Source organism: Podarcis gaigeae (assembly GCF_964106915.1).
Source record: "Podarcis gaigeae genome assembly, chromosome: 9".
Lineage (NCBI taxonomy): Eukaryota > Metazoa > Chordata > Lepidosauria > Squamata > Lacertidae > Podarcis > Podarcis gaigeae.
Window position 1 is genome coordinate 80036967 of NC_139685.1, and position 22255 is coordinate 80059221.

The 22255-nt window shown below is 52.0% G+C and overlaps 2 protein-coding genes across 2 annotated transcripts; both read left to right on the top strand.

The window, feature by feature from the left end:
* Positions 1-3084: 3084 nt before the first annotated feature.
* Positions 3085-10400, top strand: INO80B (INO80 complex subunit B). Its single transcript, XM_083757199.1, has 5 exons — positions 3085-3207; positions 4415-4610; positions 5683-5801; positions 6735-6880; positions 9333-10400. Exons 1-5 carry the CDS (start codon positions 3150-3152, stop codon positions 9795-9797), a joined length of 984 nt encoding a protein of 327 aa, XP_083613325.1. The 5' UTR covers positions 3085-3149; the 3' UTR covers positions 9798-10400.
* Positions 10401-14822: 4422 nt separating this feature from the next.
* Positions 14823-21775, top strand: WBP1 (WW domain binding protein 1). Its single transcript, XM_083757164.1, has 4 exons — positions 14823-14980; positions 17127-17229; positions 18007-18168; positions 20370-21775. The coding sequence occupies exons 1-4, from the start codon at positions 14906-14908 to the stop codon at positions 21014-21016; spliced, it is 987 nt and encodes a 328-aa protein (XP_083613290.1). The 5' UTR covers positions 14823-14905; the 3' UTR covers positions 21017-21775.
* Positions 21776-22255: the final 480 nt, after the last annotated feature.

The following is a 22255-nucleotide window of genomic DNA, read 5'->3' on the forward strand; positions in this document are numbered from 1 at the left end:
TTTATTGTTTCTACCCCGCCCATCTGGCTGGGTTTCCCCAGCCACCCTGGGCAGCTTCCAACAAAAGATTAAAAATACATTAAAACATCAGTCATTAAAACCTTCCCTAAACAGGGCTGCCTTCAGGTGTCTTCTAAAAGTCATATAGTTGTTTATTTCCTTGACAACTGATAGGAGGGCGTTCCACAGGGCGGGTGCCACCACCGAGAAGGCCCTCTGCCTGGTTCCCCGTAACTTGGCTTCTCGCAGTGAGGGAACTGCCAGAAGGCCCTCAGAGCTGGACCTCAGTGTCCGGGCAGAACGATGGAGGTGGAGACGCTCCTTCAGGTCTACTGGACCTTTGAGGCTGTTTAGGGCTTTCAAGGTCAGCACCAACACTTTGAAATGTTCTCGGAAGCGTCCTGGGAGACAGGTGTGCATTGTGGGGTTTTGGGGGCTTCTGCTGGGAGTCCACCTGGCCAGGATGTTGTTGGGCTTGTGCCGGAGTCCGGCCTCGCTCCACAGGCGGGGGTTTTTTTGGGGGGTCTGATGGCCTTTGGGGTTTGTCTCCATTTGCTCATCTGGTTTGGTGCAGCAGAAAGTTCCTTTGGCAGAGAAGTGGGACTTCCTGCCTGGGCCCAGCAGAAGAGCCCCTGGGCTGGATCAGGCCAGACTCCTGTTCCCCCAGGGGCCAGAGGGAAGACCCAGAGCAGGATTGGGGCTCAAGAACGCCCCCCGACTTTTCCAGCCACTGGGATTCAGGAACATGTCAGATTTTGACTGCAGAGGCCGAGGCGTCCTGGCGAGGAGCCACTGACAGCCCTCCATGAATTTGTCCTCTTTTGAAGCCGATGCCTGCACAGGGGGATTTTCTGCCTGTGGGACTCCCTGCCTCATGGGGGACAGGGAATGGTTTAGGTTTGCTTTGATGAAACTTTGTCAAACGCCACACCCCTCAAGGATGCTGTGAAGAAGGGACCAAGCCCTCCCTGAGTCTCAGGCAGGTGGGCGATGGCAAAGCAGCAACGGAAAAGAGTCTGTGCTGGTGTTTCTGATTGCTAACAGGATCTTCTGAAGCAGCGGCCAGTCTGCATTTTCCTTGCATCGCCCCCTGAAAGCAGGAGTGGGAAACCTCTGTCAGCCTGAAGGCCACTTTCCCTTGAAATAAAAAATGTAAGGTTTTATATATATAAATAAAATAAATGTTCATAAATGTACCAACCAAACACATACATAGATATGTGGACCCCATGTCTGGAGCAGCACAGGAAGACCGTCCTGAAACCATTTAGACTCCCAAGCTGACCAAATGTTTTCTCTGCAAGGAGGGAGGGGGTGAGGGAACCTTCCCATTGTCTCAGGAATTGGGAAATCACCATCTCAAAGGTACGACCAGACTACCAGGAAAGGGAATCAGGTAAGCCATTATCAGATAACCTGGCAGACAGGAAAAACATCAGCATTCACATTTCTGTTGTAGACCACCTTTTCTGTGATGTAGGTGTGATGTATGGAGGGGTTGTCTTGAGCTCCAGGGCAGGGAATTTGAATTTCTATATAAGGGCAGGCACACCTTTGTTCTGGGTCCTTCTCCTTTCCTGTGTGTGAGGGGAGCATTCTGTTGCAACAGATCAATAAAGATCAGGCTTATTAGCCGCTTTGCTTCTCAATATTCTCTGGTTGGCCTCTGTTATTTTCTCCTACCGATGGAGAAAATAACAAAGGGCTCTTGTGTCCCCCATTAGGGAATGAGGGCAGATTTTCGTTATTACAGTTTATTATGTATCTGTCTATGTTTTTCTACTGTAAACTGCCCTGTAATTCTTGCACGAAGGGCACTATAGAAATTCAATATAGAAATAAAAACCAGAACTTCTCGGGAGATGGGAGGCTCTCCTTCCTTGGCGGTTTCTCAGCACAGGCTGGATGGCCGCCTGCCATGTATGATCTAGCTGAGATTCCTGCATTGCAGGGGGTCAGACTAGATGATCCTGGGGTCCCTTCCAACTCTCCCATTCATTGGGGCTTTTTCAGCAGAGGTTTCTGGGCCGCCTGTCAAGGTTTCTTCAGTTGCGCTTCCTGTATTGGACTAAATGGCCTCTGGCGATCCCATACACTTCTCCCCTGTGGCTGCTGCCAGTTGGGGCTGGAGAGACCAGCTGAAGGGAGGAGATGGAGGCATCTGGCAGGGGAGCAGAGCAACGCAGCTCTGGGGGTGGCGCCTGGTGACGGTCAGCTGGCAAGGCACCAAGTGCAGATCCTGCGCCAGGGACTCGCTTGGCTGCCGGCTGGAGCTTCTGGGGTGCTGCCCCCTTGCATGGAAGCAGGCCCGTTGAGAAGGCGGAAAGAAGAGAAGGAGGAAGAAGCAGCCGCGTCGAAAGCAACGAACGCAATCCAGTGAGGATGAAATGGTTTTGCTGTTTTGTCTGAATTATTTACTTGGGCTTGTGTATTTTATTCTGTGAACCCCTCTGAGATCTTTGATTCATTATCATTACTATTTATTGAATTTATAGACCAACATAAAAACCACTATATAATCAAAATAAAAACAACAACCCAATAACACCCTCCCCCCCAAAAGAGCCATATTTTATTTTTATTTTTTAAAATAATTTTTATTAATTTCTTTTTTATAAGACAGTATTTCCATCAGTACAATAACAAACAAATATACTCTTTGCTCTGCCGAACTTATGACTTCCCTCCATCCCTGCAACAAGTTTTTTGTTTTCAAGTCTTTATATTGCACTTTAAATCTTCAACTTCTGACTTTTATGTCCTTACAGTCTAAAAAATACTGTTACAGGATTTATTTCAGTCCCGCTAATGAAAAAAGAGCCATCTTTTAAAATGGCATAGGGTGTGCGGTATATAAATTTAATAAATTAATAGCAAAATAATAATGGCACGGGGTTGGACTAGATGACCCTCGAGTGCCTTTCCCACTCTATCGTTTTTGAGTCTATATGATTTTAAGCATCAAACGAACCCGGAAGTTCGCGACCCTGCGCGAGTCTATATTACTAAGTCTGTGACAGTCTTTGGTGTGACGTCACTCCGGCCGCGCCAGCTGTGGGGCGGAAGTGCGTCAGCTGCGCGCGCGGGGCCTTGTCCGCCCGCTATTGCGGCCCCCCGGGAAGCCGCCGCGTCTTTGGCGGGCCGGCTCGATGAGCCAAGCGTGGCGGAGGGCGGAGGCCGGAGCCCGGATGGAAGGCGCCGCGCGGGGTGAGTAGCCGCGCGAGGCCGGGGCGGGAGGCGCTTCTCCCCGAGGCCTCCGGGTCGGGCTGGGCCTGGTCCCCTTTCCTCCCGGGAGACCCGAGGGGCGGGCCCGGCTCCATCCTCACAACAGCCCGGCGAGGTAGGGCGGGCCCGCGACATTTGAAGCCCGGTCTCTCCCAGCTCCTAGGCCAGGCAGAGGCAAACTCCGGCCCCCAGATGTTCGGGACTACAGTTCCCATCATCCCTAGCTCACAGGACCAGTGGTCAGGGATGATGGGAATTGTAGTCCCGAACATTTGGAGGGCCGGAGTTTGCCTCTGCCTGTTCTAGGCCGTTGTTGCCCTTTATTAAATTTATAACTCACTTTTTCGTGACGGGAACTCAAAGCAACTTGCAAAATGATTTGACAAGCAATCAAGTGTGCATCATCGTCATGAACTGAATTGAAATACTTTATTGTCACTTGTACAACTTGTATACAGTGGTACCTCGGGTTACAGACGCTTCAGGTTACAGACTCCGCTAACCCAGAAATAGTGCTTCAGGTTAAGAACTTGGCTTCAGGATGAGAACAGAAATCGTGCTGAGAACAGAAAGCGTGGCAGCAGCAGGAGGCCCCATTAGCTAAAGTGGTGCTTCAGGTTAAGAACAGTTTCAGGTTAAGAACGGACCTCCAGAACGAAGTAAGTACTTAACCCGAGGTACCACTGTATAGTGAGATTACACAGCACCCCCCACTCAGTTCTCTTGGTCTTAATTCCCCTCGTTTACTGACGCGCACCCACCAAACCCAAAAGTCAGTTGCCCTGTTGTTATCTTTTCATTCAGCAGCCTAACAACCCACGGATAGAAGCTGTTCTTTCCCCTGTCATCATCATCATTTTATTTGTATGCAGCCTTTCCATAGTTGAAACTGTGCTCACAAGGCGGCTTACAACATGACAAGATTTAAATAATTACCAACGTAACAAAAATCATAAACAATAAATAAAAGACATCAAAAAGTACACAGCCAAATGGAAAACAGTTTCCACATAAATCATAATGCATGCAGGCATAAAAACCAAGAAAGAGGGGGGGACACATTTCAACAGCCCACCCGCTCTGAAAGGCTGTGGAGAATTAAAAGCCAAAGGCTTGGTTAAAAAGGGAGGTTGTTGCACCGTGAAGCTGCTGGGCCGACTGCTATGGTGTTCTGCTTGCTTTCTCGCAGGAGACGAGGATGAGTCCAGCAACCACGGATCCCACAAGAAGAAGCACAAGAAGCACAAGAAGAAGCACAAGAAGAGGCATCACCGCCAGGAGGAGGAGGAGGAGGGGATGCCGCCAGTGGAGCCTCTGGCCGCCCTGCCGAAGCCTCAGCTGAAGCTCAAGATCAAGCTTGGAGGACAGATTCTGGGCACCAAGAGGCATGTAGCAGGATCTCCAGAATTTAACTTTTTTCACAAAATCTAGGCCCGTTTTTTCTTCATTATCCAGATTTTTCTCAATTACTTTGGTTTTGCTCTTGTTTAATTTGAATCCTGCTACCTGACCAGCGCGGGTGGCGCTGTGGGTTAAACCACAGAGCCTAGGACTTGCCGATTGGAAGGTCGGTAGTTCGAATCCCCGCGACGGGGTGAGCTCCCGTTGCTCGGTCCCAGCTCCTGCCAACCTAGCAAATCGAAAGCACGTCAAAGTGCAAGTAGATAAATAGGTACCGCTCTGGCGGGAAGGTAAACGGCGTTTCCATGCGCTGCTCTGGTTCGTGTGGCTACATGACCACATGACTGGCCACATGACCCGGAAGCTGTACGCTGGCTCCCTCGGCCAATAAAGCGAGAGGAGTGCCGCAATCCCAGAGCCAGCCACGACTGGACCTAATGGTCAGGGATCCCTTTACCTTTACCTTTTTACCTGACCAAACTCTTGTATCAGCTTCAGTGCTTTGACTGCACTGGAGTCTGGATCTTGTAATGTCCGAACTAGATCATCAGCAAAGGCTTTTAATTTATATTGTTTCGAACCTACTGTGATACCTTTGACTTGTTCACCCTTTCTAATCATACTTAGCAAGACCTCCAGGACTGAAATAAATAGCAGAGGGGAAATTGGGCACCCTTGCCTGGTTCCCTTCTCAATTCTAATTTCCGCTGAAACCTTTGGATTTATTTCTTGGAGTTGTAGGCATGTCATATCTAACATATATGTAAAATCTAAGCCATTCGGATAAGACGTATGACTCCAAGCAATGTTGAAACCACCTTTGCCACACAGCCTAGAAGAGAGAATTTTGCCCTGTTTCTAGAAAACGCTCAAACCTCTCAGAGGGAGGAGGGACTTAGCTCAGTTGTGCCCTCCAGGTTTTTCTGATCCGTAACTGCTTTGCTTGGAGACCCCCTCCCTGGCACCCATTCGCCCATCAGAGCTGGGTTTGGCTAATCTCTGGACCCCTTCCAGTTTACAGGGATGAATTCATTGGCTTCCTCTTTGTCTTCCCAGTGTGCCAACCTTCACCGTCATTCCCGAGAGGCCGCGCTCTCCCTCCCCACTGATGGTTGTGGATGATGAGGATGAGCCAATGGAAGGGGTGCCCATTGAACAATATCGCGCATGGCTGGGTAAGTGAGTGATGCTTTTCCGGTGGAAACCCAGAGGCCACGGCTCAAGGGAGCTCCTGGAGTTCTTCTAGATTGGCTGGTGTACAGCAGTGTGGTTTCTTTCTCTGCATTAGCTAGTTCAGCTGTAGGGCCACTTACTTAGCAAGGTGACAAGGCTGTGCTGCAATATGGTCCCCAAAAGAGGACAGGAAGATTAGCTGCCTAATTACAACAGATTGGTCACGGCCATAAACACAGTTAAGAGTATGAAACCACTTTAAACTTGCAAAACAGCAAGGCAATTGTCCACTCACCCATGGTAATATAATAATAATAATAATAATAATAATAATAATAATAATAATAATACTATATTATTATTATTATTATTATTATTATTATTATTATTATTATTATTACCCCACCCATCTGGCTGAGTTTCCCCAGCCACTCTGGGTGGCTCCCAAGTTTCCTTCTGTTCCTTTATGGCCCCAGTGTGTTTGTCACTTGCTTCCAAAATGAACTGAAACATCATCTTGTGATTGCCTAGAAGACTGCAGAAAATGTTCTACTCTCATTAACGGTAGCTTCATTCTTTAGGAGTATTTATACCCTGCTTACTAGCCAAATTTCCCAGGGTGGCTTAAACTTTTATAACAAATGAAAACAGGCAGTGATACAATAGTCACTAAAACGGGGCAAAGGTGCATAAAAATCCCCCCTCCCAACGTTCTCTGGTGTTGCAGCAAATCCCGTTCTGCAGCTGAATCCCCTGGCTGTTGAAGCAGCTGGCTGTCAGTCCCACAAAGGCCAGGCTGCTACTGCTGTCCCTTCCATCCCTGGCGGTAGATACGGGAGGTGCAGGTGGAGCAGTGATATAAGATGCCCCCCCCCCCAGTTCTCCAATGTTGCAACTCAAAAGTTAAGGCAACCTTTTCTTGCGCACAAACGCAGATGAGGACAGTAATCTGGAGCCGTCTCCCCTGCCGGAACTCGATACTGAGGAGCAGCGCTGGCTGGATGCACTGGAGCGCGGGGAGCTGGATGACAACGGGGAGCTCAAGAAGGAGGTGGACGAATCCCTGCTCACAGCCAGGCAGGTAAGGAGGAGGAAGCTGTTACGGCAGCTCTCGCTGGGGAGCACGGATGGGGCTCCGCGCTGGGCAAGCGGAGGAAGCCTTTGGTGCTCTGTTCCCAGAGTGAATGTGCTACGTGGTGCCCGGGAGGCCCCGAAGGACTCTGGGGCAGCTTAAACTGGTGGAATACTTGATCCAGAAGGAAAACGGGGCCAGATCAAATAGCAGTATCCATGACCTTGATCTGTCTTGAAAGTAACAGTTCTTACAGTATTTCCTTTAGGAGTGAGAGTGTTCAGCCTCCAAATCAGGTTTGCTTCCACTGTGGCTCCCTGCCTGCCTAGGAGATGCGGCTTCTAATTTCAGTCTGTCAGGGACTGATGCTTCTGCTTGGGGGGGGGGGCAGGAATTGGTTCTTGCTCTCCCTCCTTACAAGCAGCCCCACCCCAGTACTAGTGTCTAATAATAAGAAGAATAATAAATTATTTACCGTATTTTTCGCCCCATAGGGCGCACCGGCCCATAGAACGCACCTAGTTTTTTTGGGGGGGGAAATAAAGCAAAAAAATCTTTATTTCCCCCCCCCCCAGGTGCGGGGCTGGAGCGGGGGAAGCCCGAGCTTCCTCCGACCCCAGCCCCCAGAACAGGCTACTATCTGCTAGCCGTGGGAGAGCTGCGCTAAGCCCGAAGCGTGGGGGGCGCTGAACTCAGCGCCCCCCCAGGCTTCGGGTGCAGGCACCTCTCCCCAAGCCGTGGGAGAGCTGTGCGAAGTCGCGCAGCTCTCCCACGGCTTGCGGATGGCTTCCTGAAGCCTGGAGAGCGAGAGGAGTTGGTGCGCACCAACCCCTCTCGCTCTCCAGGCTTCAGTGAAAGCCTGCCTTCGCCTCATAGGACGCACACACATTTCCCCTTCATTTTTGGAGGGGAAAAAGTGCGCCCTATAGGGCGAAAAATACGGTATACCCCGCCCTCCCCAGCCAAGACCGGGCTCAGGGCAGATAACATCAGGTAAAAACAATTGATTAAAATACAACTTAAAAACAAGATTAAGTACAACATTAAAATGCAGCCTCATTTCAGTAGAAACTCAAATCAAAAACTTTTTGGGGATGAAAACGTCAAATCTTCACCAAGGCCAACCATCCAGACTGGCCCTACGTGAGCCAGAAAAAAGCCAGGGAAGTCCCCAGATAGGAGTTCCATCACAGAAGGAGAAAGGATAAAGGAAAGAGGGGGAGGGGATCAAGTGGATTTCAAGCCAAAGACCAGGCGGAACAACCCTGTCTTACAGGCCCTGCAGAAAGAAATCAGATCCTGCAGGGCCCTGGTCTCATGAGACAGAGCGTTCCACCAGGCTGGGGCCAGTGTTGAAAAGGCTAATCTGACCTCCTTAGGGCCTGGGACATCTAAGGGTGTTGCTATTTATGGACCTTAAGGTCCTCCGTGGGGCAGAACGGGAGAGGCAGTCCTATAAGCACCTAAGAAAAGCCTGCAGGGTCAGGCCAGAGCCCATCTAGTCCAGCATCCTGTTCTCACGATGGCGATGCTCTACTTCCATGGAGGGAGGCAGGAAGACTTCTGAATGTTGGCTGCCAGAAACCACAGGAACGGGGAGATGCTCTCGTGCTCGGGTCCTGCTTGTTGGTGTCCCACAAGAAACCCTTCAGCCATAATGATGATGATGATGGAGAAGATGGGTCCCCACTGGCCTGATCCAGCATGCGCTATGTTTTGTCATAATAATAATACAGTGGTGCCCCGCAAGACGAACGCCTCGCAAGACGAAAAACCCGCTAGACGAAAGGGTTTTCCGTTTTTGGAGGCGCTTCGCTAAACTAATTTCTCTATGGGGTTGCTTCGCAAGACAAAAAAATCTTGCGAGTTCCCGCGTTTTTTTCTCGCTTTTTTCTGCCCTTTCCCTAAGCGCTAAGCCGCTTATCAGCTGTTCCGCTGATAAGCCGCTTCTCAGCTGATCGCTAAAAGCCACTAGACCGCTAATAGCACTAATCCGCTAAGCTGTCAATGGGCTTGCTTCGCAAGACGAAGAAACCGCTAGACGAAGAGAATCACGGAATGGATTAATTTCGTCTTGCGAGGCACCACTGTAATTGTTATTATTTATTATTTCAACCCTACCCAAATGGCTGGGTTTCCCCAGCCACTCTGGGCGGCTTCCAACAAAGATGAAAAATACATACACGCCTCCATGGACAGCTGTGAGTCCAGAATGACTCCCAGGCTGCGCACCTGGTCCTTCAGGGGCACAGTGACCCCATTCAGGACCAGGGAGTCCTCCACACCATCCCGCCTCCTGTCCCCCAAGAACAGTACTTCTCTCTTGTCAGGATTCAACCTTATCCACTGATGCAATAAAATCTACCACCAGAGTTGTAGCTCCGCGACGCCCAATAGTTGCCTCTGGGCTCTTGACTGGTCCTGCACGCTCTCTTTTGTTCTCTCTTTCCCTGCCCTCCAGAAAGCCCTCCTGCACAAGCAACAGAGCCAGCCGCTGCTGGAGCTTCCGATGGGCTACAAGGCCAAGGAGCTGACGGAGGAGATGCTGGTGAAGCGAGAGGAGCGCGCTCGCAAGCGGCGCCTCCAGGCGGCCAAGAAGGCGGAGGAAAACAAGAAGCAAACCATCGAGCGCCTCACCAAGACCAGCAAGGCCAAGGTGAAGACTCTGCGGGAGCGCAAGGCCAAAGCAGCCGCCGCCCCGATGGTCTCCTACCGCAGCGCTGCCGACGGGATCACGGTCTCCTTCCCTCTGGGGGTCTCCGCACCTCTGCTGCCCTCCCTGCCGCCTGCCGTGCCTCTGCCCACCCCCTGCGGAGTCGGGGGGTGTCCCAACCTCAAGCGGTACTCCTGCTCCCTCACTGGGGTGCCGCTCTGCAGCCTGGCCTGCTACAAGAAGAACTTGCTGCTCCAGCAGGTGGCAGCCTAAGTGCCACCATCCTTGCCAGAGGAACTCCTCTAGGAATGCCACCTCTGTGATCTAAAGGAGGATGCGGAAGACCTTCATCCCCCCCCCCATGTGGAGATGGCCTTGGGCAGGCTGGTTTGATGGTCCTGAACATGCTTGTCTCTCTGTAGTGGTCAGACATGGGTCTCGCGGCCTTTGCTGACTGGACTGGCAAAGTGACGGAGGGTGGCAAGGCAACTGGCCCTGTGGCACCAAGAGACAAGGGCCTCTCTCATGTGGGACCCAGCGGAGACTGCACTCCTGGCAGCTGCTCTTGACAGAGAAGACTTAGCATCACTCCTGCTGCAGCTACTGTGGTGGCACAGGAAGTTGACATTGGTAGGAGGCAACCTCGGTAGTCTTGCCCTGAATCTTTGGGGAAGGAGAAAAAACCCTTCCCAGTTGTAAAACGGAGCCTCTCCTCTCTTTTCCCGCCTGTGTAGCAACAGGAAGGAACCAGGCGTTTGATCTTGGGTTCCTTGCCCAGATCTACTTTGCCCTAGAGAAACATGGTTCCACTGGTGATTTATTTATTTATTGTAATAAAAGACACAGCGAAGATAAAAGATACCCAGAAGTGAATAAGGCTGGTCTCATCATTTGCTTGTTTTTTCATCCCTTCCTTTGATAGGGAGCTCTAGAGATGCTAGTGGTGGGGGTGGCCAGACCAGGTGGGGAACACTGCTGCTGCTTTCACAAACCATTTTAGAAAGGACTGCTGCAGGGATGCCATGTCTCTTGCCTCCCCTTCCCATGTTAGGTCATGTAACTAACTGCACAGTCTATTTAGAGCCAAGCACGGAGGTCCAGGCGGCAAATCTGGGGAAAAGCAGTGAAATCTGTGTCTCAGGAATCTGGTTGGCTACTGTGAGAAGAAAATACTGTACTCAACAAGCCCTTGGCCTGATCCAGCTGCAAGGTTCTTATATTCCAAAGGACTGTGTATACATTTAATAATAATAATAATAATAATAATAATAATAGCAGCAGCGGGGCAAAATGGAAAAAGGTGTGGGAGCTACTGTGTTAGAAGCCAACCAAATTTCAAACTACCAGTCTTAGGACGCGCTCACCTGTATCTTTCTAGCACAACAACTAATACACATTACAGACCTACACAACTGGTGGCAAAGACACCCACCTTGAGTGTGCAGTTTGCACAACCTAAGCCTTTAGTGTCCCTCAATGACCCCACTCCAAAATTTGCTTAGATTTTAAGCACTACTATGAGAGTCTGAAGTAGACAATACTTTAAAATGCACTCCTTAAACCACCATAAACTAACCAGTCTGCCTGGCAGCATGAACTAATAACCACCTGTCACATGAATTGGGTAATATCACATTTTAATAGAAATTGTTAATAGGTTTAATTTTGTGTTTGCAAAATAAATGATTCTGTCCTTCAGTTTTCAAGACACACTGCTCTTTATTGTTGTCTATCCTTAACATATACTTCAAGGCTTCAAAGCACACACATTTCAGTAATCCTTGTGATAGTCCTTGTAAGGCAGACCAGTATTACAGTAATTATTAAGACTAATGTTATTGTTTTTGCATTGTAATTTCCGCTGTGTAATGACCAAGCTATGCTTCAAAAGGTGGCCTATACAAAATGTTCTTGATAATTAAATACCCAAGGCCATGTTTACACTTCTGCGGCATGGTGACCCATGCTCTTTGCCAAGAAAAGCTGAATTTGAAACTGCTTTGGCAGGCACAGGAATTACACAGAATGATGTCACCCCGAGTGGCGCTAGAAGGGCCAGCTGCTTAAACCATCGCTGTAACAAAATGAGCCCATTGCTTTTGTTGGATTGCTGACACAGTTTGTCGTCTAAGTTGGCAGGGCAATTTTTGCAGATATGCTTTGTAGAACCACAAGGAAAACGTTTCCAAACCGCACAGGGTGCCTCCTTGCCCGCTGTATTCCTGCTGAGACGCTTTCCGACCTGCCTGAGGCGTCACATCCCAAGTGAGGACGAGGAGGTCCCGGGTAGGAGCCAGAGAATTTAAAACGATGCAGACTTCCTGTATCATCAACTTCAATTATTTCCTTTGACATGACTGGCAGCCTCTGCAAAGGAGCCAACATGCTCTGCCCTCTTTCAGGGCAGTTGTGTGGAGATGCCACGCTGCTGCGATGGAGCCCCAGGGTACGTATAAGCGAAACAAGCTATAGCTTAGGGCACCACTCTCTTGGCCCCCCCCCCAAAAAAATTCTTAATTGTATTTCACTATTAATATACTCCCGAGAACTCCCAGAAGTGCAAGCTGGATTTCGAAGGGGCAGAGGAACCAGAGACCAAATTGCAAACATGCGCTGGATTATGGAGAAAGCTAGAGAGTTCCAGAAAGACATCTACTTCTGCTTCATTGACTATGCAAAAGCCTTTGACTGTGTCAACCACAGCAAACTATGGCAAGTTCTTAAAGAAATGGGAGTGCCAGATCACCTCATCTGTCTCCTGAGAAATCTCTATGTGGGACAAGAAGCTACAGTTAGAATTGGATATGGAACACCTGATTGGTTCAAAATTGGGAAAGGAGTACGGCAAGGCTGTATATTGTCCCCCTGCTTATTTAACTTATATGCAGAATTCATCATGCGAAAGGCTGGGCTGGATGAATCCGAAGCCGGAATTAAGATCGCCGGAAGAAATATCAACAACCTCAGATATGCAGATGACACAACCTTGATGGCAGAAAGTGAGGAAGAATCAAAGAACCTTTTAATGAGGATGAAAGAGGAGAGCGCAAAATATGGTCTGAAGCTCAACATCAAAAAAACGAAGATCATGGCCACTGGGCCCATCACCTTCTGGCAAATAGAAGGGGAAGAAATGGAGGCAGTGAGAGATTTTACTTTCTTGGGCTCCATAATTACTGCAGATGGTGACAGCAGCCACGAAATTAAAAACAAAAAAATTCCTTCCAGTAGCAACATACCAAGAATTAACTTAGTTGGTCTTTAAGGTGCTACTGGAAGGAATTTTTTTGTTTTGACTATGGCAGACCAACACGGCTACCTATCTGTAAACGAAATTAAAAGACGCCTGCTTCTTGGGAGAAGGGCAATGACAGGCCTAGACAGCATCTTGAGAAGTAGAGACATCACCTTGCCAACAAAGGTTCGTATAGTTAAAGCTATGGTTTTCCCAGTAGTGATGTATGGATGTAAGAGCTGGACCATCAAGAAGACTGATTGCCGAAGAATGGATGCTTTTGAATTCTGGTGCTGGAGGAGACTCTGGAGAGTCCCATGGACTGCAAGAAGATCCAACCTCTCCATTCTGAAGGAAATCAGCCCTGAGTGCTCACTGGAAGGACAGGTCCTGAAGCTGAGGCTCCAAGACTTTGGCCACCTCATGAGAAGAGAAGACTCCCTGGGAAAGACCCTGATGTTGGAAAAGATGGAGGGCACAAGGAGAAGCGGACGACAGAGGAGGAGATGGTGGGACAGTGTTCTCGAAGCTACCAGCATGAGTCTGACCAAACTGCGGGAGGCAGTGGAAGACAGGAGGGCCTGGTGTGCTCTGGTCCAGGGGGTCACGAAGAGTCGGACACGACTAAACAACAACACCACAACATGAATATACTTCTTAATTGTATTTCAGCTCAACAATTACTTTGATAAAATACATATTTTGTGATGTGCAAATGGCTTGAGATACCTATTAGGTCTAAAAATGACCATCTAGCATCTATTCAACACAAATAACAGCGACAATTTGTTGTTGACAAAGGACAGGTGGACATAGAAAGGGCCCCCTTACCTTCAGGAGCTGAGGGCCTCATCAAAGCTCAATCCGGCCCTGCTCAGACCCCGGCTATGGGCCGGCGGAGGATCCTTCAGGCTCAGGAGGATTTACACAGGGAAGCAGGCAGAGGGCCTTCTCGGTGGTGGCTCCCGCCCTGTGGAACCCCCTCCCACCAGATGTCAAGGAAACAAACTAGTGTGACTTTGAGAAGACATCTGAAGGCAGCCCTCTTTAGGGAAGCTTTTAGTTTTTAACAGACCACTATATTTTAGTATTTTGTTGGAAGCTGCCCAGAGTGGGAAACCCAGCCAGGTGGGCGGGGCATGAATCATCATCATCATCATCATCATCAGGATGAGGCTGCTCCCTATTCAGGGAGGAGCCTAGGAGGTTCTCTTCCTGCTTGGAGGCCCCGGAAGGCCCAGTTCCCCCTTCAGCCTCCACAGGAAGCTCCGCAACAGCCGAGCCCCCTGCCCCGGAAGACGCTTCCCGGCTCCCTGGCCGCCCCTCCGCCCGGCTCCGGCTTCCTCTCAGCCTCAGGCGCACCTCCCCGCAACCCATTCCTTCTACTCGAGGGAGGCTCCTCTTCCGGCTCCAGGCCCAGCGTACCCTCTCGCGAGACCTCTCCCCCAGACGAGAGAACAGCTCCCTCCTCCCCTCTCTGCGCAGGCGCTGAAACGCTCCTTTCGTAGCTTCACGCGCTCCCCCGGGAGGCGAGAGTCGCCGCTTCCCATTGGCCGGCTCCCTCAACACGCGCCTCCCCCTCCGCATCCCATTGGCCGAGAACGCCCCGGAGGTGGGCCCGGCGAGGGGTTGTTTCCGCAAAGCTCTGCCGCCCCTTGGTCGGGCCCTGCTGTCCATCAGAGCTTCGGCCGCCCTCTCGCGCTGCCTTTGGCCAGCGCCGCTGCCGGTTACGAAGGCGGTATCCGCTCGTTGGCTGGAGGCGCCTTCAGTCGCCGCGGAGGGCGGGCCCCTGGCCTCTTTGTCTGCTGTTGTTATGGGAGAAGCCGGCCGCCGATTGGTCCCCGCCGGACGGAGGCGCGGGCGCCGGTTGGCCGCCCGCCCCGCGGAAGGCGCGGATTGGAGGGCTGGGCGCGGCGGGGCGGGAGCCGCGGCCCCGAGTGATGGCGGCGTCGGCGGCGGGGCCGGCGGCCTGGGCTGAGGCGGCGGAGCCGGGGCCCCGGGCGGCCTGGGCGGCAATGAGGGCCGGGGGCGCCGCGGGGCAGCGGGCGGCGGCGGCGGCGGCCGGGCCCCAGGAGGCCTTGGCGGCCTTGGCGGCGGCGTCTGGGCGCCCGCGAGGGCTGTAGGCGGCGGCTGAGGCGGCGGCGTCATGGAGCGGAGGAGGCCTCCGCCCGGGAGGGAAGCCCAGGCCGGCTGGGCCGCCTTGCTGGGCCGGGAGCGGCAGGTAGGGGCCGGGGAAGCGCCGGGACAGGCCAGGTAGACTGCCTCTGGCCCGGGAGGCTCCACCACCGGCAGGGAGCCCCAGCTGTCAAGCGTCCCTTAGCCCAGCGCCACGTCCCGGGTTGATGGTGTCCCTTCAATAAGCTCCTGGAGGCAGCGGGGCCCTTTCTGTGTCCAGCTGCCCTTTGTCCACAACAAACGGCGGCTGTTTGTTGTGTTGAGTAGATGCCAGATGGTCATTTATGGACCTCAGAGGCATCTCAAGCCATTTGCACGCGAGAAAATATGTATTTTATCAAAGTAATTGTTGATCCCTTATTTGGGCTGCTGGTCCCTTGTTTTCAAATCTGTAAGTTGACAGCTATGGAGGGATCTGTTGACTGGGGCGCCAGGGACATGGGGCAGAGCAGCCTCTTCCCCAGGGCGGCCAAACAGGTCATCATCATCATCTTCATTGCCCCCCTCCCGTAATCTCCGTAACAATCATCTTCATCCTTTTATTTGCATGCCGCCTTTCCATAGTTAAAACAGTGCTCAAGGCGGCTCACGACATGACAAGATTTACACAATTAGCAGCGTAACAAAAGTCATAAGCAATAAATAGGGCGCATCAAAAGGTGCACAACCAAATGGAAAACCAATTTCCGCATCAATCATAAAATGTAAAACTAAAAATCCAGCATTATTATCAATCGCAATTTAAAATGACATTGATAAAAACAATATTTAAGAAGGAGTCCTCTCTGTTGAGCAGCAGCAGCAGCAGGTGCCCCTTACTGGGAATCCAGGAGCAGCGCCCTCCTCCTGAGGTTTCCAGCAGCTGGGATGCAGAGGCCTGGCTCCCTCCAGCTGTGGGATGCAGAGCAGAGGCATCACAGCTGTTGGATTTGTGGACAGACCTCTCGTCCTTCCAGAATTTGCCTAGCCTCCATTTGAAGCCAGGTCAATGGCGGTCGCTGCCTCCTGTGGCAGCGAGTTCCATAGACTATGCGGTGCATGAAGGAGGACCGAATTGACAGATAAAGGGCAGCATGCAATTTTTGGGGGTGTGTGTGTGTGCAGAAACAGCTTCACAGGATGTCAATTGGAGTTCCAATATCATTATTATTATTTCATCATTAATTAAATGTCTATGCCACCCTTCATCCAAAGATCACAGGGCTGTTTACAATATAGAAGCACATAAATACATACTATAGTAACAAACAAAAACCAATACCCCCCCCCCCATGGTTTAAAAGCCCATACTTTGCTTAGATAGCCAAAGGCCTGGGAGAAGAGGAATGTTTTCGACTGCGGCCTAAAGATATGTAACAAAGGCACCAGGCAGGCTTCCCTAGGGAGAGCATTCCACAAGCAGGGAGCCACCACAGAAAAGGCCCGTTCTTGTGTTGCCCCCCCCCCCTCCAGACCTCTCATGGAGGAGGCACACAAAGAAGGACCTCAGATGATGTTTGCAGGTTCCAGGTCAGTTCAGGTGGGGAGAGGCAGACCATGGGGTATGGCAGTCCTGAGCCATTTAAGGTGTTACAGGTTAAAACCAGCACAGAAACTTATTGGCATTAACTGCAATTAATCCAGAATGCAGCAGCCAGACTGGTGACTGGGAGCGGCCGCTGAGACCACATAACACCTGTCCTGAAAGACCTGCATTGGCTCCCAGTACGTTTCTGGGCACAATTCAAAGTGTTGGTACTGACCTTTAAAGCCCTAAACAGCCTTGGTCCAGTAGACCTTCTGGCGGTTCCCTCCCTGCGAGAAGCCAAGTTACAGGGAACCAGGCAGAGGGCCTTTTCGGTGGTGGCACCCTCCCATCAGATGTCAAAGAACTAAGCAACTATTTGACTTTTAAAAGACACCTGAAAGCAGTTTTTAATGTTTAATGCTGTATTGTGTTTTTAATATTCGGTTGGAAGCTGCCCAGAGTGGCTGGGGAAACCCAGCCAGATGGGCGGGGTAGAAATAATAAATTATGATGATGATGATGATGATGATGAGACAGGGAGAAATACTTTTCTCTCTCCGACTTCTCTATGCATCATTTTATACAGTTCTGTCATGCCACCTCTTGCCTCTTCTCCCCTTGGGCGTTTTCGGTGCCCTTTTCCTGAACCTTTCCCTGCTTTGTCCCCTTCTTCTCTCTGGTCCAGGCGCGCGAGTTCTGCCCCGGGGTGAACGACCAGCCGTACGTGTGCGAGACGGGTCACTGCTGTGGGGAGACGGGCTGCTGCATCTACTACTACGAGCTCTGGTGTGAGTAGCAGGGAAGGAGGGAGAGGCCTCTGGTCACAGCAGCGTGGGAAGCTGCCTTACGTTGAGCCGGATCCATTGACCCATCTAGCTCAGGAAATCCAACACTGATTGGCAGCAGCTCCCAAGATTTCATGCCGGGAGGCTGTCCCAGTCTGACATTGGGAAGTGAGCGTGGGGCCCTCTTGCTTGGAAAACCAGATGCTCACCCACTGAACTGTGGTTTTCCTCAAAGAAAATTCTAGTCCATATAAAAGGCTGTATTTAACAGAAACCTTGGGAAGTGCCTTATGCCAAGTGAGAGCCGTTGCGCAGCTCAGTATTGGTTGTGTACTATTTCTTTAGTGCCTATGCCTTGACGTCCCTGTCGGCCTCCCCAAGGTGCTCTTCAGGCAAACAAGCTCCCCAAGGGGCCGACATACAATCCGAACAAGGCAGCCTCTACCCCCACAGGCTTACTGTCTTTCTTTTAAATAAACATGTACACAGGAAAGGAGCCAGGGAGGAAACAAGAATCAAAACTCAGCAAATCAACAGCTTTCAGCTGTGGCTCTTAACCTTAAAATAAAGCGGGATTCTAGTCCCCATGATTCTGAACAGGCAGTATTGAACAGCTGCCTTCTCCTGAGAGAGAGAGCCTTGGTCTGTGTAGCTCAGAATTGTCTACACCCTGACAGGCAGCAGCTGTCTCTCCCCAAACTCCCTAGGAGAAGAGGGCCAGCCAGAGCGGCCTGTTTCCTTCATAGCTGACCTTCCTCCTTTTGGCCCCTTCCCTGGCAGGGTTCTGGCTCCTGTGGACTGTCCTGATCCTCTTCAGCTGCTGCTGCGCCTACAGGCACCGCCGGGCCAAACTGCGCCTCCAGCAGCAGCAGCGGCAGCGGGAGATCAACCTCATTGCCTACCACGGTGCCTGCAACTTTCCCCCGTCCATGATGGATCTCAGTGAGTGCCTTTTCTCTTGGGCTCTGCCTCGCCCAGCCCCTCCCTGTGGGGGCAGCGGGTGGGGCAGTGCCACGAGGCTGGGAGGGAGGGAGGGGGGAGCGAAAACTGGGGGCTGCAGGGACCATTGGCACCTTGAGCCAACATCCCCAGAGATCTCAGGTCCTGCAGCCGGAGCCTGTTTCTCAGACGAGACTCTGCCCCCCCCCCTTTGCCTGCTGATTAGTTGGGAGACAGAGGAGTTCAGGGGAAGGAAGGCCCCCTCTCTGAGGAAAAAGGGGTTTAAGGATAACCAGTAGCAATAATAAAGATTAAGAGTGATAAATGGGGAATATACAGGAATGGGATAAGAGAGGAAGGTTGTTACAGGAGCAAAAAAACAAATACAGTGGTACCTCGGGTTACAGACGCTTCAGGTTACAGACTCCGCTAACCCAGAAGTAGTACCTTGGGTTAAGAACTTTGCTTCAGGATGAGAACAGAAATTGTGCTCCGGTGGCAGCGGGAGGCCCCATTAGCTAAATTGGTGCTTCAGGTTAAGAACAGATTCAGGTGAAGAACAGACCTCCGGAACGAATTAAGTACTTAACCCGAGGTACCACTGTATCAAAGGACAAAGGGTGAAAGAAACTAGCAGGAATTTGTGAGGGGCAGAGGTACAAGTCGAATGCAGAAGGAGAAGCAGAGAATAAATTACAGAATGTGGGGTGGGAAAGGAAAAATATGTAAGAAGACGGCTTCTCTACTTGCATCAACAAATTGTGGAGGCTGTCATTAAAACTCCAGAGAAAATGCCCTTGGCTTGAGGAAACGTGAACTGTACACTTCCTTGCTACAAGGAAAACACATGGCAAAGAATTCTCCAAAGATGGACTAGGTATTGATAGAAAGCAGGGTCAGTAATTGGCCACTGATGGTGCCAAATGGTGCCTCACCTGTCACCATTTTGGAACCGGATCTGGCCCTCCCCGTCCTGTTGTGGCTGGTGGGCCTCAGAAATTTAAAGCCGGCAGCTAAGGTTTGTAAACTAGGGGATTGGAGGAGATTGGGTCAACTAGGCCAGAACATCTAGTTCTGGGTGTTTTTTGTTCAAATCATATCCAGCTGATGCTGTTTTAAGGAGAAGCGTTGAGGGAAACTTTCAGAGCCAGCAGTTGAGCCCCATGTTGGTGCCCCTCCGTTTATGTGAAGGCGGCAATTTTTTTTATCAGTTTCATAACTTGGCACACACCCCTTAGACCGCGGACCTTTACTGAACTACAACTCCCATCATCCCTGACTATATGGGGGTTGGAGGCCAGCAACATTCAGCGGCCTACAGGCCTGCGACCCCTCATCTACGCTTGCTGGCAGGGCCTCTCCAGGTCCTCTACAACCCAGCAGTGCCAGTGATCGAGCCCAGAAACTGTGGCACACAGAGCAGTTTGCTTTGCCACTTAATAATAATTTATTATTTGTACCCCGCCCATCTGGCTGGGTTTCCCCAGCCACTATGGGCGGCTCCCAACAGATTGAAAACAGAATAAAACATTGAACATTAAAAACTCCCCGAACAGGGCTGCCTTCAGATGTCTTCTAAATGTCAGGTAGTTGTTTATCTCTTTGACATCTGATGGGAGGGTGTTCCACAGGGAGGGCACCACTACCGAGAAGGCCCTCTGCCTGGTTCCCTGTAGCTTTGCTTCTCACAGTGAGGGAACCGCCAGAAGGCCCTCGGAGCTGGACCGAGGCCATTTAGGGCTTTAAAGGTCAGCACCAACACTTTGAATTATGCTCAGAAACGTACTGGGAGCCAATGTTGGTCTTTCAAGACCGGTGTTATATGGTCTCAGCGGCCGCTCCCAGTCACCAGTCTAGCTGCCACATTCTGAATTAGTTGCAGTTTCTGGGTCACTTTCAAAGGTAGCCCCACATAGAGTGCATTGCAGTAGTCCAAGCGGGAGATAACCAGAGCATGCACCACTCTGGCCAGACAGTCTGTGGGCAGGGAGGGTCTCATCCTGCGTACCAGATGGAGCTGGGAGACAGCTGCCCTGGACACAGAATTGACCTGTGCCTCCATGAACAGCTGTGAGTTCCAAATGACTCCCAGGCTGCGTCACCCCTTCCTGCAGGCCCAGCTCTCAGACGTCCGTCTGCTTCTGCGGTCCTGGGTGGTGCTAAGCCGGTCTCTCTGCCCTCCTCCCCACCTTCTCCTTCTGCAGGGATGCTGGCTTCCTTCAAGCTGCCTGCCTACGAAGAGGTGGCCCATCGCCCGACCACCCCGCCACCCCCCTACAGTGCCATCCTGGGAGGCTCGGCCAGCCGCCTGGGCTCCAGCACGCTGACTCTGACCGGCAGCTCGGAGAACTATACCAGCTGCTCTTGTGAGTCCAGCTGCCTGACGTCACCCAGCAGCACCTCTCTGTCGGCCACGGAGGCCAGCACCCCCAGCGAGGGCGAGGCGGATGCTGAAGGGGCCGGCGGATGCAGCAGCAGCCCGGGGGGCAGCTGGGAGCTGGCGGGCAAACTGACACCCTGCCCCGCGCCCCCCAAGCACGCCCTCTTCTCCTCCAGCGTGGAGCTCTTCGAAGGCGACTCCCAGCGAGTCTCGGACAGCGACGAAGGGCCTGACGACGAGGGCGAGCACTTCCGCCACCGCCGGCTGACGGGCGACTCGGGGATCGAGGTGGGGCGCGGGCAGGAAGAGGAAGAGGCTGCTGGCGAGGACAGCGAGGAGGAGGCGGCCCACCTGCTGGCCAAAGGGGTCCCCTGCTCTCCCCCGGGCAGCGAGGTCCAGAGCCTGTGTGCGGGGCAGGCGGAAGGCGACCCTGAGGAACTGGCCGCCTCCTCGCCTACGTTGCCTGTCTGAAGGGCGCCCGCCCTGCTTGGCTGACTTCCCCTCCCTGCTTTATGGGGATGGCCCTTTCCTGACCCCCGGGACTCCGCCGCTGCCGCCCTCCTGGCGCCCGGCAGCAGGAGGCGGGCAGGAAGGGCTTCTGTGCCCTGCAGTTCACTGTGGAGAATTACCGCCTTAGCACCAACACTGCCCTCTGCCCATAGCCAGATCTCACGCTCCGTTTCTTGTTTCCCTGCCTAGGCAGTCCGTAGTGCGCCCCTCAAGCTCTCTTCCAGCTTTGTGACCAAAGGTCTGCTCCCCCTCTTGCCCTCTGGGTTGGGTGCTTCCGTAGGAGCCTTCTGTGGACTTGTACAGTGCCCTGTCTCTTGGGGTGGGCCTGGACTACCTGCCGGACCCCGACTACCGTAGCAGTTGTGTGTGTGTGTGTGTGCGTGTGTGTGTCTCCCGCTGCGCTCCGTAACCTTTGGTGAGAAGGTGCAGCTCTTCCTCTGGGTGGGGGCTGCCTCCTTCCTTCCCTCCCCCTGGGGGTTTGCACTGGGTTTGGGCTTTGCTGGTTGCATGGATGAAACGGTTCTGGCCGACACCTGCTCCTTGCTCCGACCAAGCTGGGCTGGGAGTGGGGAGCTGGCCTTCCCTGGGCAGGCCGCTCGAAGCAGCTTGTTGGGTCCTTACCATACCAGTGCCTGGTAGCCTTGGGCGTGGAGGCGCTTCTTCTCCCCATGTGCTGGGGGGGGGCAGCAGTGCGTGCTTATTATTAAAGAGATGTGGACACCCCTGGTTCAGAGGCTCTTGTTTGGAGTGTGTGTTGCGGGGCTGTCTGTGTGGCAGCTCTCCTTTGTGGAAACCTGCACACTGAGGCAGCTGCATCTTATAAGTTTGGCCCCCTTTTAGAGTTACAAGTGTGGGCTGGGATAAGCAATCCCCCCCCCCCCCACTCCATAGGTCAGGAGATGCATAACTGGGGCAGGGAAGAGGGACTTGGCTCATTGTGGCCCATCCTCCTGTCTCAGCAAAAGTGCCCTGTAACCTGAATCCTGTGACTTTTTCTTTTTTTATTCTCGGATTAAGGCACACATTCTTTCTGAATTTACCTCCCTGGCATTTGATAAGTTAATTGGGGCCGCAGTGGTTCCCATTTTTTTAACTGCCATCCTTGTATTTGGATGAGAACAGCCAGCACAAATGCCACAGGGTCTGCTCCCCCCCCCCCCCGTCTAATCTAAACACAGCCCCCTTAAGATTTGCAGCATT